Source organism: Colossoma macropomum, unplaced genomic scaffold (assembly GCF_904425465.1).
Source record: "Colossoma macropomum unplaced genomic scaffold, Colossoma_macropomum, whole genome shotgun sequence".
Lineage (NCBI taxonomy): Eukaryota > Metazoa > Chordata > Actinopteri > Characiformes > Serrasalmidae > Colossoma > Colossoma macropomum.
In genome coordinates, this window is record NW_023494794.1 from 13,524,722 (window position 1) to 13,542,120 (window position 17,399).

Sequence of the window (17,399 nt, forward strand, 5' to 3'; positions counted from 1 at the left end):
TGCAGTGCTACCCGTGTTCGAAATACTGTACCTATTACAGTAGGAACCATATAAAAGGCATATTAACTGCAAAATGTGTTATTTTTCAAATCTTTTGTAAACACATATCTAAAATATTCAACAAATAAAAACAGCATAGTCAGCCACACAGGCTGTAAAATAAACAAAGTGGCTTCTTCAGTACTGTAATGGTATCTTAAGATCAAAAAATGGAAACACCACATTTCATTTTCTTTTACATATTACATTGTTATTTCAATGCTTAAATTTTACATGATGTGGTTTTTACTATTTCCTTTACACTTTGGAGTGCAGTTTTTTTTGCACAGAACTCTGACAAATATACAAAAGAGTAAATAGCCCAAATACATTTAGAAATAAATGTAAAAGCACAATAAACTGTAGTGTTTCCATTATTTGCTCAGATACCTGTAGATCTACACCTACTGAACTGTACTAATCAACTTTACCTGTGCCATCCAGACACACATTTAATTTACAAAACAAATGTCACATTAGACCATTTTCAAACTTCACTCTAATGAACATAATGCCATCTTTTCTGAACATAAAGGGCACATTATGCGTTTCTATTTTAAAATTAGACATCTACCTCTGCCTCACTGTCCTCAAGCAGTTGCCGAAAACTTGGCTTGTGCTGTGGAACTTGAGGTGGAATATATGCGTGGTGGTAGGGTAATGGTGGTGGTTGAATTTGCATTTGAGGGTGTACTTGAAACACACCTTGGGGTGTGTATAGTACTCCTGCTTCTTTGTGTGCATGGCGGGTCATATTCTGATCTTGCTCTTGTATGTCATACAAGATAGTCATTATATTTTTCTTTGCTCTTGTTTTCAATGTTGGATCATTAATTTGTCTCACCTCAGCTGCTACCTGTTGTCCAAAGGTAGACTCTGTATCCTCAGGATTCTTGAAGCCAGACTGAACAGTTTTAGACATCTCTATAAGCATCACAAGCTTCTGGAGCTCTATGTCAGTCTCAGCAGATTTGGTGTTTTTCTGAGCTTTTTTGAAAGGCTGCCGACTGACACTGGGCTCAGATGCATTGATGGTAGGGGATGGGCTTGAAGATCTGGATGTGCTTGGTGTACTTGGTCTTGATCCAGGCTGGACAACTGTACTTTCAAGTGTTGAAAAGGGGATCCAGTGTTAGACAGGGATAGACGCAACACTTCATCACTATCATCCATGGATTCCTGGTCCTGTGTGTCTGCATGCTGCTCATTTTCTTCAAGCTGTTGGGGAAAACAATAAGTTTTAAGATTTCATATATCTGCTATATGATTATAAGCATCTAATTTCATCAGCATTATTCACAAAAGCTATCAAAGTTCAACAATCACATATAGAGAGAATCTACATAAATACGTGCAGTGAGAATGAGCCTGGAGAGGTACTTACAACAAGGCTGCTCCCACTGTGGCGTGGAACAAAAAATGGTTTCAGAAAGTCAAGGTTTCTCTTTAGCCACTGTTGCTTTGAAGAGAGGGGCTTGTCTCCACTTCCACTTGGAAGAGGTTTCAGCAGACGGGAATACTGTGTCCTCAAAGACAAACTCCGGGTTTTCTCCGGGTTCCTCTTCAACTGAAATAACAGCATAACATATACACTGGTTGTAGTAAAAGACTAATCCCTGAACTTTATCTTTCTGTTTTAAATAACGTGAATAATTGGAGGGCTATCCCTACTAACACTACAGTGTTTTCCAATAGATTCAAAACATGAACTAACTTGTGGGCACCTCTACAAATTAAAACCCCTTCCCACACACAAACACACGCCAGATTTATATGATTGAAGCCAACAATCTTCAGCTGACATGTACGGTTCCCTAGTAGGCTAATTGTAAACACTGCAACTATCGTTAAGTAGCCCCGTTCGGTACAGTGTTTAGCTAGTTAGTTTTAGCATAGCATACTCACCGGGGATTTCGAGGGCTTCAGCAATTTCTGTCCACCTTTTTTCCTTTTCCACTCTGTCGTGGTATAAATGGGAAGACACGTCAAAGAGACACTCTTGCTCACTCCACAGCTCCACCAGTTTCTCCTCCTTTTGTACAGTCCAGGAGAACCGCGGTTTCCGAGGCCTCGTCGGACTCCCCTCCATGTCTCATTTCTTTAACTTTACCCGCCAGACATTCCTGTGCTTGCCTTGCGGCTTCCCGTTTGACGCTGAAAAGAGCTCTCCTATTGGTTGTCGACAATGTTCACGTCACTATTTGCGTGAGCCAAGACTTAAGACTTACGATAATATTAAACACGGTTGATTTTATCGGAACGCCAGGACAAGAAAAAGACTGACTTAAGACTGCAATCCTGACCACCTTACACTAAACGATGGAGATGACGCGAGCGCGACGCAACTCTAGCAAGACTCTCATGATTTTATTCCGACATTGGAAATTTCTCTGCGACAGTGAAATCGCTTGAAAAGTCGTTTGGTGTAAGGTCGGCATAAGTTGCCAACAGGTTGTCATAACACCATACGGCAACGTTACTGAATTATGAAGTTGTGACAATGTTGTGACAACCTTGTTCAGACAACGTAAACAGCACCACCTTTTGACAACGTTTTTCACAATATATCTATTCCCTATCTTGTTTTGTATACTTTCCTTTTAATAAAAATAATAATAATAACCTGTCACCGAGCATCCAATAAACTGCGAGTAACCAACCACCTCCAACCAATGGCGCGCAGCTACACGCAGACAGGACGCTGGACGGAAGTAGATGCAGCATATTATTTGGCGTCACTCATATGTGCAGCGGCCTAACCTTGGATGAAAATTCAAATGTATTCTATTCACATATGGCTAAATAATTAACGACAAAAAGATAAATAGTAATACCGTTACGGGAGAAGCAAGGATTTGTGATTTTAGCGTAGTAAAATACCCATTCATCGCTCGTGAATCCCTTAGCTTACCGGAAACTATTATTGGAAGCTTTTAGGATTCGTATCCAGCCAAACACAGGGATGGAACAAGAAGTAACGAAATTAAGAAAACTCTCCTTTTGTTGTTGCTAGACGTCTCATTAGTACGGAAACTCGTTTACGTATTGGTAGCACGGTAAGCTATATTATTACTCACTTACATTTGTTTTGCTGCCCTTCATGAAGGCAGCCATGTCTTAGTCTACTATCGTTACAGTCTTACCTATTCATCTCACGTTTTTAGCTGTACATGACTTCTTTCATGTACCGTTCTTGTTGAAGTACTTTTGAGAAAAAATGGCTTGATGACAGGGCACTTAATCTATCGTCAAAAAGCCTCTGCACCTTTATGTTATTTCGGAATCGAGTTAATGTCAACAATATCAACTAATTACTTTGAAAAGCCCGTTTTAAAAGGTTGAGCTAACGCCAATCCTACAATGCCTATATAGGCGCTCACTGACATTTGTAGTACTTGTAGCCTTTTGCAGAACTCATACAACTCATAGAAGAGCCAAAAAAGGCTATGTATAACCTTTTTTAAAAAAATAACTATTCATTCTCTGCTGCATCATCGCTCTGAAGGGGCCGCCTTTCTTTGCTTTCATCATCAGTTCCGCTTTTTTGTGAGGAATGACCAGAGTACTGTTAAAAAAAACACACCTGGAATTCAAATGTATACAAAGGCGAGGTACGGGAATAGCACCGATATAGCAAAAAAGGTTGAATCGTCGTTGATTCATCGTTACTTCGCTATCTGCGCAGCTACTTTCTTAGTCCCACTGGTTAGCAGTTATTATATGTACCGTCTCCAACTTGAGATGGTGTTTATTATCAGTTTATCTGTTTTGATTCAGCAATGGTACTTTACAATATTCTAGACAGTTGTTTTATGGGTGGTGATTAACCAAAACGCAACCCTAATGTTCCTTATCCAGCAGTTCTTGTGATGATGCTGTCCAATCCCCTGACTGACCCAAAAGGCACACAGCAGGTGCCTACATCTGGAACTGGTCCACACCCACAGCCCACACTCTATCAAGACCTATTACTTAGGAATTGCAGAGACACTAGAAGGAGAAACTGTGGATCAGATGAGAAAATGCTGTACTCAATTCCAGAAGATCAAACACAAGATAAGGACCCTCTTTTCCTGGACACTGATGGAAAGCGTACACAGATGTCTTCAGAGCTGAAAGGAAGTGCCTTGGGAATCAGTCCTGGACAGAGCAACACCTATTTTCAAGCTGCCCCAGAGGAAGGTAAAGTATGCAGATAATTTCCTTACAGTGAAATTGCTCTGGCTTTTTAGCCAATTGTCAACTGGGTCATCAACTCATGTCACTTCACTCTCACTTCATGTCATGGATTTTCTTGAAAAAAAATAATGTGAAAACTTTTAAAAATCCTATAGCTCCACTCCAAGTGCTTTTTTTTTGTTATGATTTTTTTAAGTTTGGCCCTTTTCATCGTTTTTTGTGATTCTTTGTGTGTGCTATCTAAGCCTCACCAATTGCTTATTTTTACAGGATTGGGTTTAAACTTGTACTAAACATCCAAGAAACACTAAGAATAGTTTGCAACATGTATTCATATAAATAGTTTTTGCTGAATGTTTCACAGTAATCAAGTTATACAAATAAACATTTTTTACCTGAAAGAAGAATTAAAGTCCTATCAAATCTAGAAGTTATTTGGTCCTGCATAAAAAATTAAGTGTAAGATATTGCAAAGTATAGCTTCAGAGCTGGAAACCCACTTTTTAGGATATTTTGACTGTTTATTTTCCCAAAAAGGGTTATTTGAATTAGCTTGAAACCTTTTTTTTATAGGAAAGTGTTTATATTCATTTTGGATATATAAAAAATAGAAAGATGTTATAGAACTCCTTCACCATTTAATCATTTGTTGAAAATGGCTAATTTGTCATGCTTTCACTGGTGGTAATATTACATTCAGGTTCTTCAGTAAAGAAAATGGTTCTATATAGAACCATAAACACTCAAAGAACTCTTTGAATGATTAAAGGGTTCTTTGCATTGTGAAAGCGTTCTTCAGATTGTTGGAGAATGTATATCTTTTAAAGGGTTCTGTATAGCACCAAAAAGGGTTGTGATGATATCCAGCTTGTAACAATAGCAGAACCCTTTTTGGTTTTGTTAAAATTACTAATACAAATCTAGTAACATACAATTTCTTGTGTAATCCTTAGTTACTAAGGTAAATATAGTTAAAATCAGTTAAATTGGGTAACTGCTACAGACAGAAGAGTTTTGTGTCCAAAAGCTTTCCAGCATTCTTAGCAGTTTTGTTGGTTTCTGTTAATTCTTTTTTTTTCTAATTTATACATATAATTCTCTTTGCAAAGTGTTATTTTTGTGTCATAGCATACTCTCCTGTTAAATGTGAAGTGATGATTGTGTTTTTTCAGTTCAGCCTATCACCATGAACGCTAACAGAATGGAAAATATGCATTAAGCTATTAGAAGTCCTCAGAAAGGGGTGATTCTTGTCTTATCTAAGCCATTTATTTGTTATTGTACAAAACAGTCCATTTAAAATAATGGAGTTGTTTTAATTGTTGGCAATACATTACACAAAGAAGAATATTTGATTCAAGTTAACCTAATTAATTCAAGAGTAAGAAGAAAACATAGAGTATTGTTATATCTTTAGTCAAAATATTCTATATTGAAAAGATTTTGGTTTTATTTTGGGAGATAATCTACATCCCTTCACAATTATGACCTATTTTTATTGCTCTAAATTACAGTGGGCATTTTCAAAGCTAGAGGATGGGAACCACCTCCCACCTTCCCACCTGCTCCTCCTGCAGGCCCAACAGGAGAACAACTGGGTGCTCTGGAGAGGTTCCTCGTGGCCCATCAAACAGAGATGAAGCGCTTGTTGGCAGGTGCCCTGGGTTCCCTGACCCAGAGGTTAGAAGGAGTTGAGCGCAGGATGGAGCAGCTGCATGCTCAGAGCAGTGCACATGGAAACAGCCTAGCTGTGCTTCACAGCAAAGTTAACCATCTCAGAAAAGATATCTCTATTGGATATTCAAGTACACTGTCAACACACAATGTGGTCCCTGCCTGTGCTTATGGTGAGTTATTTTTATTTATTTATTTATGCTGGGGGGGCTCAGAAGTGTTAAGAAATGGTATAGTCTTCACTTTAAGAAGTGTCTCTGCATAAAAGCATCTGCATCTAAATATGTAAATGTAACTGTAGATCACATGTGTCAAGCTCCAGTCCTTGTGGGCCAAAACACTGCAGACTTCAGCATGTTGCCTTACATCTGATTCAGCTCATTAGATAATTAGCAAGGCCTTAATGAACTGAATTTAGACCGCCCTTTAGACCGCCTTATCTCCACCGCACTTTGACCCAGAAGGTCCCCAGTTTGACATGCCTGCTGTAGATCATGGATGGGAATTAATTGCTGAGTAGAATTATAAGTTCAATCACCAAACTTTGTAGGACTTTTCTTCTTTCAGGACCTAAGTTGCTCATCCCCATGCAGGTGGTAGGTTATGGTTAAGAGCTTTTTTGCAGCTCCAGCAGCCCTCAGAAAAGAAAAGATTTTAAAAAAGTATTTTTATTGTTTAATTGCGATTTTGGAACACTGAATGAAATTATGAGTTAATTTAAACAGAAACGGTTCTGCTTGAGCACTGCACCAGTTGCAAAGCATTGAAATAGCACCAGTGGGTACAGGAGACCAGAGAACGGGTTAGAAGAGTACTCAAAAAGAACAAGCAGTCAGTGTGTCCATTGACAATGTTGCAACACATCAAGGATATTACTTATGATAGTGTTTGTGTTTACAGAAAAAGGCTCAGATAAGTCAAAGGAAGACAGGGAAACGTCTACAGTCTCCTCACAGAGATCCAACTGTGTTACCTGTACAACTGCTCCTAAAGGAAGTAAGAACATTGTGCGTTCACAGACAGCAATGGTCTCTTCTACATACAGTTCTGATCCTGATTGTAACACTCAGGGGCTGAACTCCTTAGGCCTCAGTGGAAGCTCATCCCAACAGGAGGAAAAATCCTCAAGTCAGAGTGAGCGTTTGCAGGGTAACTACTCTCCTGTTTCAGATTTTCAGGACCTGGAGATGGAATTGGAAAACAAGGGCTCAGATGAGAGAAAGAAAGACACTGAAATTTCTACACTCTTCTCACAGAAATCAAGGTCTGTTACCTGTACAGTTGCCCCTGAAGGAAATAAGGACATTGTGTCATATAGTCCTGATCATAAAACCCAGTGTTTGAGCTCCTTAGGGCTCAGTGGAACCTCGCCTGGACAGATGGAAACATCTTCAGGACAGAGTGGAAGCTTCCAGGATAACTACTCACTTACTTCAGACTTTCAAGACCTGCAAGATGAGAAGAGACAGGTTGCTTTGACATTAAACAATTCTGTGCTAAGTAAGTCAAACAAAAGTGTGCCAGCGTGTTTTCTAAAGCTTCACTTCCCTGAAGGCTCAGAGCCAGGGCCACCATGTCAGTGTGATGAACGGTATGTTGCATCCAGTCAGTGTTCATGGACAGTGGCACAACCTGAGTTACCGTCCTTGACTGCTGTGGTTGGATGTTCAAAATGTGAGCCAGCCAGTCACCTTGTCCTGTTGACACATTCCATGAGAAACTCGGATGAAAATTGGTCCCATTGCATTGCCCGGACTACTGTCTCCCCGGCAGAGCAGCTAGTGGCACAGCCTACTAATGAAAAACCAAAGGTTTGTTCTCTTCCCCTGGTCACTTCTCTGCCTATTGGAGAACAGGATACCAGATCGGGTCCATCCTTGTTCTTGAACAGCCTGTCAGTCTTAAAAGACATGCCAATAACAGGTGAGGGATTGCTTGCTTGTGTTGAATATAAACCAACAGGAGACACTAAAAAACATGATAAGAGATTGGGAGAACAGAACCTGTCTAAGGACATGAGTTTTCAGCACTCCTCAAAGAATGGTACAATGCCCTATGTAAGGTTAAAACACCCTGTCCACAGTAAATTACCAGCTCTTCTATCAAAATCTCATTGCATGGTAATCAACTCGTTGGTGCCACATGTGAACTCTTATAAGGCTTGCTATATATTACCTGATTTAAAACTGGCTGCTCCAAAAAATGGACTGTCAAAGCTACTTCAACTGGAAATATCTAAGTGCAATACGAGTGAACTTCTGAATCAACTGTCTGACACTGCCTGCCGCTTGATGCCCCTTAGCCTCTCTACCAACATTGTCTTATCCCAAAGTGGTTACAGGATAATTAGTTCCAAGCTCAAACACCACCAGGGTCAGGCCAGTTCCACTTGTAGCTGGCCTTTACTGAAAGCTGGCAAAGTCCTGCCTCTGGTGTTGCTTGGAGATCGTCATCATTCTGTTTTGTCAGAGAGTACAGCTCTGATCCAGACTTCTCATACTCCTTCTCTCCATAAGCTGTTGGATAGAGGCGCTCGTTTGACACAACTGCTTCGGACTGCTGCACATTTCCCCATGTTCGTTTTAAGTAAAGGCAACATCTCTGGAGCTGGGCTCGGCACAGTGTTGGCTATGTCCTCTCCTACCTCCTTCAGACTCTGGTTTCGCCACAGACGCCTCAGCTGCCCCTTCCCATTCTTGTCATCATCTTCTGTCGATAAAGTCATGAGACAGATAGTAGAGGAGAGCAGGTGTCATCCTTTTCGACCATTGGTTGACTACACTGGCACACCAGGTCTTGATAATGATCACTGGTGAGTAAGTTTGTGTCCTCACTTCTGTGTTTTATATGAAAGATATAAATTTATGATGTGCAATAAAATGCAATATTATGTTGGCTATTGCATTCTTGCCATATTGGCCCGATGTTATGTTAAAGAGTTCCTAAAACTGAAAGCATGCCTGGCTAAATGCGTCGCTACTAAAATTAAAATGATTGACTTGAGCTTAACTGAATCTTGCTAAACGAAAGTTTATGTATTTAGCACTTAGAGTAATTTGACTCATCACAGCATAGTGCTTGCATGCTGCTTGGGCTCTGAAATCAAAATTTGAGCTGTTCTGATCCTCGTTTCTGTTGCATTGGTAGCTATGCCCGGCGATCCAGTCAAGAGGCTTCTCCCAGCAGGAAAAGGGCTTCAGCACGGTGGGCAAACCTCCCAGCTGCATATTAGACTGATGCAAATGAATATCTGGGCTTGTTTGTACCGTGGTTTTTGAGAAGTACAAATTTCAATATAGATGGGCTTCGCTGTGTTTCAGTCTAATAATCATTTGTGCTTTAGTGAAAGTGCAAGGAGCAATGATTAACATATTTGCTAACCATGTTGCACTTGTAATTAAAATCCTGCCTACAGTGTTAAATGAATTTTCAGTACACACAGATTTTGTTATTTCAACTTAATCATTCGGTATGTATATGGTTGTCTTTTGTCGTTTTATACAGCTCAATTTGTTTCTTGTTTCAATCGGTACAGGAAGATGTCCTCACCTCCATCCCCATATCGGCTCACAAAGATTCATCTCACCTCAGAGAGGAACTCTGTTTACCCTGCACAGCATAGCTCCAGTCCCAAATGCGTGGGGTTGGATAGGTGCTCAGTTGAACCACTGCAGAACTTTGCCATCATTGGTGCAAATGTTAAGTACCCCTGCCTCCACAACCATGGTTCCTCCAGGGAGAGCAGCCAGGTATTTTCTCTTTTAGCAACAACCTTTGCTGTCCAGCAGTAATGTTTAGTATAAGTTCATTTGCCTTACAGATCAGTTTTAGCTGTTGGACAGTAAATAGTATAAATGATGAATCTAAAAAACATCACAGTTAGTTACTTATCATTTCTAATTTGAGAGATTGAGCAAAAGTGATGAGGATTGTAAGTACAGCTTATTTTTCCAGTTAGGCACACCTGTGATGTGTTTTTGCTTTAGGTGGGGCTTTATGATTCAGATTCTTCTACACAGCCAGGACAGCGGTCTAAAAGAGTTTCCCAGATTCGCATCCGCAAGACTGTGCCCAAAGCAGATAACAACCTTACACCAATGGGGCTCCCCAAACCAAAGAGGTCAGTAACTGGCAGGCCTGACTCCTGCTTCCTTTGTACGTTCTCTAATTTATTTGTAAATTAGGTGTTGAATAATAGTTTTATGATATTCTTCAGATTAAAGAAGAAAGTGTTTAGTCTGGAGGAAATTTACACCAACAAGAATTACAGATCTCCAACACCAAACAGGTTAGAGCTCTCCTTCTTGATTAAGGCGTTTGCTCGTTTCTTTCAAGTGTTCTCAACTCTACATCATCTGAATATATTTTGAAAAACAAAAGTAGCCTTTTACATTTTTTTAGTAATTGAATTTTATTTATTTGCAAAGGGATTTACATGTTGTTGTTTTTTTTTTTTTAAACTATTAATGGGTCTTGTTTACATTCTCACAGAAGCCTGGAAACAATCTTTGAAGAACCAAAGGAGAAGAATGGGACATTGGTGTGTATTGGCCATCAGAAAAGAAAGCGTGTTTTAGACTTCCCAGATTTCACATTGCCACGAAAACGCAAAGCGAAGGCCAACCTGGGTTCCCTGCGCATGAAAATCCCTCGGGGACGGGCTCGTAGGGGTAAAAACGAAGATGCAGACCTGGACATCATGCTAATTGAACGACTTAGCGAACTGGAGGACTTCTTCTCCCGCCAAGGACTGGAGGGCTAATGCCAGTCCTTTCAGTCTTCACAAATCAACACAAATGGCCTGGTGAATTCTGATTTTTGCTAGCATTCATTTTGTTTATCACTTCATTGATTTTTGTCTGACATTAAACGAGTAGTGCTTGTGCAGATTTGTGCCAATCCCATTTGGGAAAAGAGAAGATATTATTTCTCTGGAGAAAAGCTTCAGTGCAGCTTTTTCAGTCATGTATTTGATCAAAATGTAACCAAAAATAATACTGCATCACCAGTCCTAATACATATCCATTATTATAGATTCTTATTTGATTTCTGTGTCCCTTATGTGAAATATTAGAAACAGTCAAACCATTACTCAACAGTTTGGTCCTGCTATAAATGACAAAAAAATTTTTTTTTTCTTAATGCCAGACTTAATCCTTAGAAAACACGACGACAAATATTCTTCATTTCCAATTGTGAAAATATTGCTTGTGGCTATTAATTACATGATTTCTCGGTTCAAAGACTGACAAAGATGTAGACTCTGCATTACTGTTGAAAGGAAGGTTACTGTGTTTCCACCAGCAACTGTGAAATAGGGGTACTGAGCACAAGTCTGATCCACAGTTATAGAGCTGCGTTTGAAAGCGGGTTATAGTCACCCATCACACCTGAGCACTTTCCACCTCCAATCTCACCTTGCTTTGAGCAGCATGTCTGGCATTTCTCCTTATCCACAAAATGCATACATAGGACAGCTTCAATAAAAATCAAGCCTGTTTTTCATTCTTGAAGCATTGATTCAGTAGCCTACAATAGCTTATGCTTTGGACAGTTGGATAAAATTTTAAAGGGACTGAGCAGAAGGTGCTTTTCATTGGCTTCAATGCTACTCTGGGATCAATGCCATAGCTACCTTACCACTGTCATTACAAAAAAAAATATATATATACACACACACACACACATAAGCTCACCGGACAAAAAAATGTGTCACCTGTGACTGAAAAGTACCTAATAGCGTGTAATACCTCCACTAGCACGAATAACAGCTGCGATTCGATTTGCCATGGACTGGACAAGTTTCTGGATGTAGGCGACATCAACGTTCAGCCACTCTTTCATCAAAGAATTGTGTGGATCCCTTCCCTGGCATCTTACTCGTTGTTCCATCCACTCCCACAGATTTTCAAGAGGATTCAAATTTGGGATTTTGCAAGCCAGTCCAGATGTGTGAATGCTCCTGAATGTTCATCATGCCAGTCAGTCACATTTGCAGCTTTGTGAAAGCTAGAATTTTCATCTGGGAATACAACGATAGGAATGTTGTGTTCCTTGGTAAGATGATGAGCAAAAGGTAAAACCTGGTTGTACAGCAGCTCAGTGTAGGCACTGTGGGTCAAATTTACCGTCACCTCAACCAAAGGACCCGTTTCCACGTAACTAAAACACCTGCAAAACATCACAGAGCCTCCTCCAGCTTCAACCACACCTTGCACGCAGTCCTCATTGAAAGCTTCCAGAGTTCTATGATGGACACGATGCCTCGCGTCATTTACATACAGGTTGAAACAAGATTAATCTGACCAGATAACATGTTTGCAGTTATGAGCAATCCAATTTTTGTGTCTCTTCACCCACTGTAACCGGGCAACTTTGTGAGCAGAAGTGAGCATGCCACTCTGCTCGATAATGTTCATGGTATGCATTTTCATGTGGTGTTCTTTCAGAAATTGATTGTGAAGGACCTGTGTCAACTTCTAGACGCAATTCTTGCCTGGAATCGAAGCAATTTTTATTCACAAGCCGTGAAACATGATGGCAGTCCCTGTCCATCAGTTTCATCTTTCGGCCACAATACAGGAAATTCTTGTCAGAAGACTGGGATTTTTGCCACTGCTGGTAGTTTGACCGTATGCTTCAGTACACCTACAAAGTCAACTGCTTCCTTAACACTTTGGCCTTTGGCACACCCAAATGCAGTCACTTCTTTTTGACAATCATTAACATCTGCTTTGCGACCCATTTTCCACACATCGAACGAGACATTTACTGCACTGTACCACCTCTTCTCAATCCATGAATCCTGTCGCACACCCCACAGGTATTTGTAGCCTGACCTTCTATGTGCAACGGAAGGTGACTAATTTTTTGTCCAGGGAGTTTATACATACACACACTTATAGCCACATGCAGCAATCTGCAGGTTCAAGCACAAATTGGCACAATGAGGCATTCTGCCATTCTGCCCAGTGAGGCTTAACAAAGGCGTAATGCAGTTTGGGCATTATTTACAGAGAGAGGATGAAAAAAATGCAATTAAGTCAGAGTTTATCAAAAGGTCTTTATTTGCCATAATTGTTGAGCGGTGGTTTTTAAACATGATACATTCTTAATTTCATATATACTGACGCATGCCATAATGAGGCCATTGCACCCATAAGGGGCCTTTTTGGCATAGAGGAGCTAAGTGAAAGTAAGTCAGAATTTGTCAAAAGGTCTCCATATATTATGATTATTGATCCGGGTCCTTCAAAAAAGATGTTCACAGAGTTTTGACCTTTTGACCTTAGTATAATAAGCTGCAGTCTTTCAATGAATAAGCCAAAATACCACAGAAGGGGTCCAATGTCTGACATTAAATGTAATTGCAGAGTTATTCAGATCAGGGAACTGAATCAAATGGCACAAATAGTTTATCTGTAGAGTGCATAATTTTATTTTTAATAGAGTTTTTAATGATTTGGTGTTTTTGTGCACGAAAGTGCCCCTTAAGGCCAATCTGGACTAACTTTGCACACCTCATCAGAGTCTCAATTTATAAGCGTGTTTTCAATTTTGAGATAAGAAGGCCAGCTGCTGATGAGTTATAGCAATTTAAGCTAGCAATGCCATAGCCGCAATGATTAATTGATAGAGGGAGACTATAATAAATAAAAAAGTCAACATTTTTAGCAATTTTTACCTAAAGAGGCCACAGAGTATTTCAAGACCAGTTTTGAAAAGTTCAGATCAAAATCCCGGGACTAGTTTGAAATGTATCATTTTCGAACAGTTGACAATTGCAAAATAATGATGTATTTTTTATACACAGGTAATTGCAAAGTTGTTTGGCACACTGATAGGTGATCTCAAATCAGCTATCTGACAGTAAGTAGAAATTTGTATAAAAAACACTTAAATTTTATGCAAAGCACCCTCTAGTGGCTCTGGTTGTTAGAAAGTGCCTACCTAGACACAGCATTCAAGTTCCATGATGATTGGGCAAAGTTAAGCCTTTTAAATGCCTGCTGACAGCTAATTGGCTGCTGGCAGCCATACATTTTGATGTATTAAGTCGTCATTGAGAAATCTCTTATAATTAGTCTACAAGATGCAGCAAACAAAATTTCAGCTTCATCAGATGTATGGATGCTGAGAAAGTTGTTTAGCAGTTACAGTACCCCCTGAGCATGTACATGCACCACAACTGACAGACTACATCAGAACTGACTCTTGAATAAACATGTGAAGTTGCAAAAAGCATGCTTGACTTTTTTTTCCAAAATGGTTAATTAGCATATGGTAGCCATATTTCTTACAAAGTCAACAAGTTTTTGATGATTATTGAGGTTCAGACTGAATTTTGAGCCAAGAAATCTGGGAAAAAATGCAGTTTGTCTCTAAATATTTTGGGTTAAGTGTTAGGAGGCAAAATGCATTTGGCGGCGCTATTGCACCCCCTTTTGGTTAGTTGGTTTAGTTAGTTGGTGTCTGGCTAGATGCATATAAACTACACCTGCACTCCAAGTTTGGTGTCTGTATGACTTATGGTCTATTCTGCACAACATGTTTTAGGAGAAAAAGAATAATAATAAAAAGAATAAGAAGAAAAATCTAACAATTCCAAAAGGATTCTATGCACTGCGTGCTTGAACCCAAAAATAAAGGAATCTGGCCAGAGAATATCCTTTGAGAGTTTACCCAATAACACAGAGAGACTAACTGTTCCAAAGTGTACTAATGTTTACTGTGAGTAGGTACTAGAACTTTATTTTGTTTGTATTTAGCAAGTATTGATTTCCATTTTGTATTTTGGTTGTTTGTGGATGTTTTACTGTGAGAAATTGTGCCATTTATTTTAGCTTCTTGAACAGGGGTGTCAAATTAAACAGCCATGCAGTGTTTAGTGTTTCCCCCTCGTCTAACACAATTGAACTTGTAAAGATAATTGTAATTATCTGATAATTGAATCTGGTGTGTTAAATGAAGTAAAATGCTCAGTGCTATCCCCTGACTGGATTTTGACATGCTTGTTCTGGAACAGAAGGGTCAAACTCTATTCCTTCCAGGTAACAGTTCTGCAGTGTTTTCCATCTTCTAACAGTCTGAAGCCTGCTTAGAGTAGAATGTGGAATAGTTTCTTTCCCTGTTTTGATTCACTTGCAGACCAAATTTAGTTATCAGCTGTGATGCGACTGAACGTTTTTGGGTGGGTACTAAAGTTTTGGCTTGTTTAAGACTTTTTATGATTCTTCCTGCTATATAGGTATACTGGTAAAATATGCAGCATGTTTGTTTGTTTTTTTTGCTTTTTATTTATTTATTTAATTTTTTGGGCTGTTGTTTCTTCTCTGGATTTGTCAGTTTGTCTAGGAGCTAAAGCTGCTAAATTCTATGATGTTTAATTTTAGACATTGATTTGACATGGTCTGAGACCTGTCAGTAGTATGCACTGCTAAGCAACACCGTTGCCACCTGAGCACTCAGTTTGTACTTGGAAAATGTTATTTTTTTCTAAATTTAAGCTGTATTTTTTCCCATGTCTGGTTAACTATCAGCCATTCCATCTTTCCATCAATAGGTTTATGGTACTTACTGTGAAGTAGCAACAACACAGCATACACAGAAAATCCTTGCTAGTTATTGCACCCAAGTTCCTGTTTCAATGTTGTTTTTAAAATTCTATTGTGCATCATACAGCATATGCTTCCGTACTGTATTTTTCTTGATAACTAGTATATGCATATTAAAAACAAACAGGCCTTGATTACAGTATTAAAATGTCTGTTTTATCACAAAAATTCACAGCATATATCAAAATCATATTTTCCTTGTAATATAATATTTGTTATTTAAGGAAGTACATAGTACCTGTGTTTGAATTTACGTAGCCTTTAAGTTATTACATGTAGCTTTGGCCATTTAGCAATAGAACCCCAAAAAGGTGAGCCATTGTGAAGAGGAACTTTTTGAAACTATTGAGAGGGTTACTGTATCTAGTCATATATTTGACACTCTCGCTGATTTTATAATTTAAAATACGTTAGCGCTTCATCTAGAGAGAACAAACTTAAAAATAGTTGTTTTTTTTTTTTTTAAATGCAAATTTCAGTGCTTTTTTTGCAGAGTTTAACAAATTGGAAAAAACTAAAGCATAAAATATAAAATGTGTTTTTACACAGGACACAGTTTTATTTTTCCAACATGTCAAATTCCACAAATAGTAATTGTGCTTTGAAATGTGCAGAAGTGTGGATGGCATACTAATTTTCATTTAGAAAAAAATGTGATTTGAGAAGGGGTGTGCAAACTTTTGCATATGACCGTACAATGGTATGGAGTAAAAGTAATATCTGGGATCCCTTATTTTATGATTGTGCACTTTTTATTTGACATTTTATTCCCCCACTTTCTTAATACATCCATTCAGTGTTAGATATTAGAGATATTGATCAAAAGTTTCTTTATTTTGCAATGATGCAAAACCACACTAAATGTATAGCCTAATTATGACTGATTGTTGTAATTTTTGTTTTGATATATGTTTTATGAATAAAAATGATGACATGACTGTTTTTTAGTTCACACATTTTTGATGACAGAGAGAACCTGTTTACGCTTAAATGCTTGTTACAACGGCAAAGCTTCTCCAGAATGACTAAACACAGACCACATAAATACTCCGATACAGTAGATGGCGTCACAAGCAGAGGTAACAGCAGAGAACTTGTAGAGATGAGAATTACCACTCTGCAATGTCTTCTGGGTTTCTCAAACGCTAGAGGGAGCTCCAGAGGGAGTCCAAAATGAATGGGTTGAGAGGATTTGAGCAAAATCATAGTTTATAAATGTTTAAACATTTTTAATATAAAAGAATACAATCACCTCCTGAACACTGAATAGCATAAAACATTTTAACACTGCTGTTATATTTTTAAGAGCTTTGAAACGGCACCTCATGTATGTCCATGGGGTCTGTGAACGCTAACAACCAACGAGCTACTCCGCTCGCCAACCAGTCAGCACTCACTAGCAGTAATGCCCGCCTTCTGCTGCCCAAAACCCGTTTTCTGTAGGAAAAATGAAATATATAGGTAAGTTTTCTTTGCTTTTTTAGGAAATACATCCTTCTACTTTCTAAAATAAAAAAAAAAAAATGTGTCACTGTTGTAATTCAGTTGTGTGCTAGCTTTGTTGTGTTTGTTTACGAATATATTTAAGTTTACAAAAGTCAGGCACATACATATCTGTCTCTGCCTTTTGAGTTACCGCCCAGAATTGTTGATTGACGGCTGAGATACGTATGATTCATCCAATAACACTGCGAATACCGTTACCGGAAACCAGGGCAAGTAAGATCCGGACAGGGATGTGAGATTAGGCACCACACCGGAAACGTGATTAGGACTACGCAAGGTATGTCATTTCCGAAATCGTTTTTTCGAAATTCATGCGCATGCGTCGTCCAAATCGAATTAGAGGATGTACATTATTGCGCATGCGTAGTCCAAATTCGGTTTCCGGTT

The 17,399-nt window shown here is 39.0% G+C and overlaps 2 protein-coding genes across 4 annotated transcripts; one reads left to right on the forward strand and one right to left on the reverse strand.

Moving 5' to 3' along the window:
- On the reverse strand, positions 1-3,190 carry LOC118815073. Its single transcript, XM_036581006.1, has 4 exons — positions 3,183-3,190; positions 1,945-2,137; positions 1,424-1,606; positions 1-1,257 (listed from the first exon to the last, which is right to left on the reverse strand). Exons 1-4 carry the CDS (start codon positions 3,188-3,190, stop codon positions 991-993), a joined length of 651 nt encoding a protein of 216 aa, XP_036436899.1. The 3' UTR covers positions 1-990.
- Positions 2,526-14,133, forward strand: wu:fi75a02. Of its 3 annotated transcripts, none has more exons than XM_036580276.1 (9): positions 2,527-3,095; positions 3,901-4,221; positions 5,733-6,065; positions 6,793-8,704; positions 9,040-9,096; positions 9,428-9,641; positions 9,879-10,012; positions 10,109-10,180; positions 10,384-14,133. In XM_036580276.1, the coding sequence occupies exons 2-9, from the start codon at positions 3,909-3,911 to the stop codon at positions 10,652-10,654; spliced, it is 3,306 nt and encodes a 1,101-aa protein (XP_036436169.1). In that variant the 5' UTR covers positions 2,527-3,095; positions 3,901-3,908; the 3' UTR covers positions 10,655-14,133. The 3 variants fall into 3 exon arrangements, with proteins under 3 accessions (XP_036436170.1, XP_036436169.1, XP_036436168.1); XM_036580275.1 differs by having other exon boundaries at positions 2,722-3,095; positions 3,898-4,221; XM_036580277.1 differs by lacking the exon at positions 9,040-9,096 and having other exon boundaries at positions 2,526-3,095; positions 3,898-4,221.
- The last annotated feature ends 3,266 nt before the right edge of the window (positions 14,134-17,399 follow it).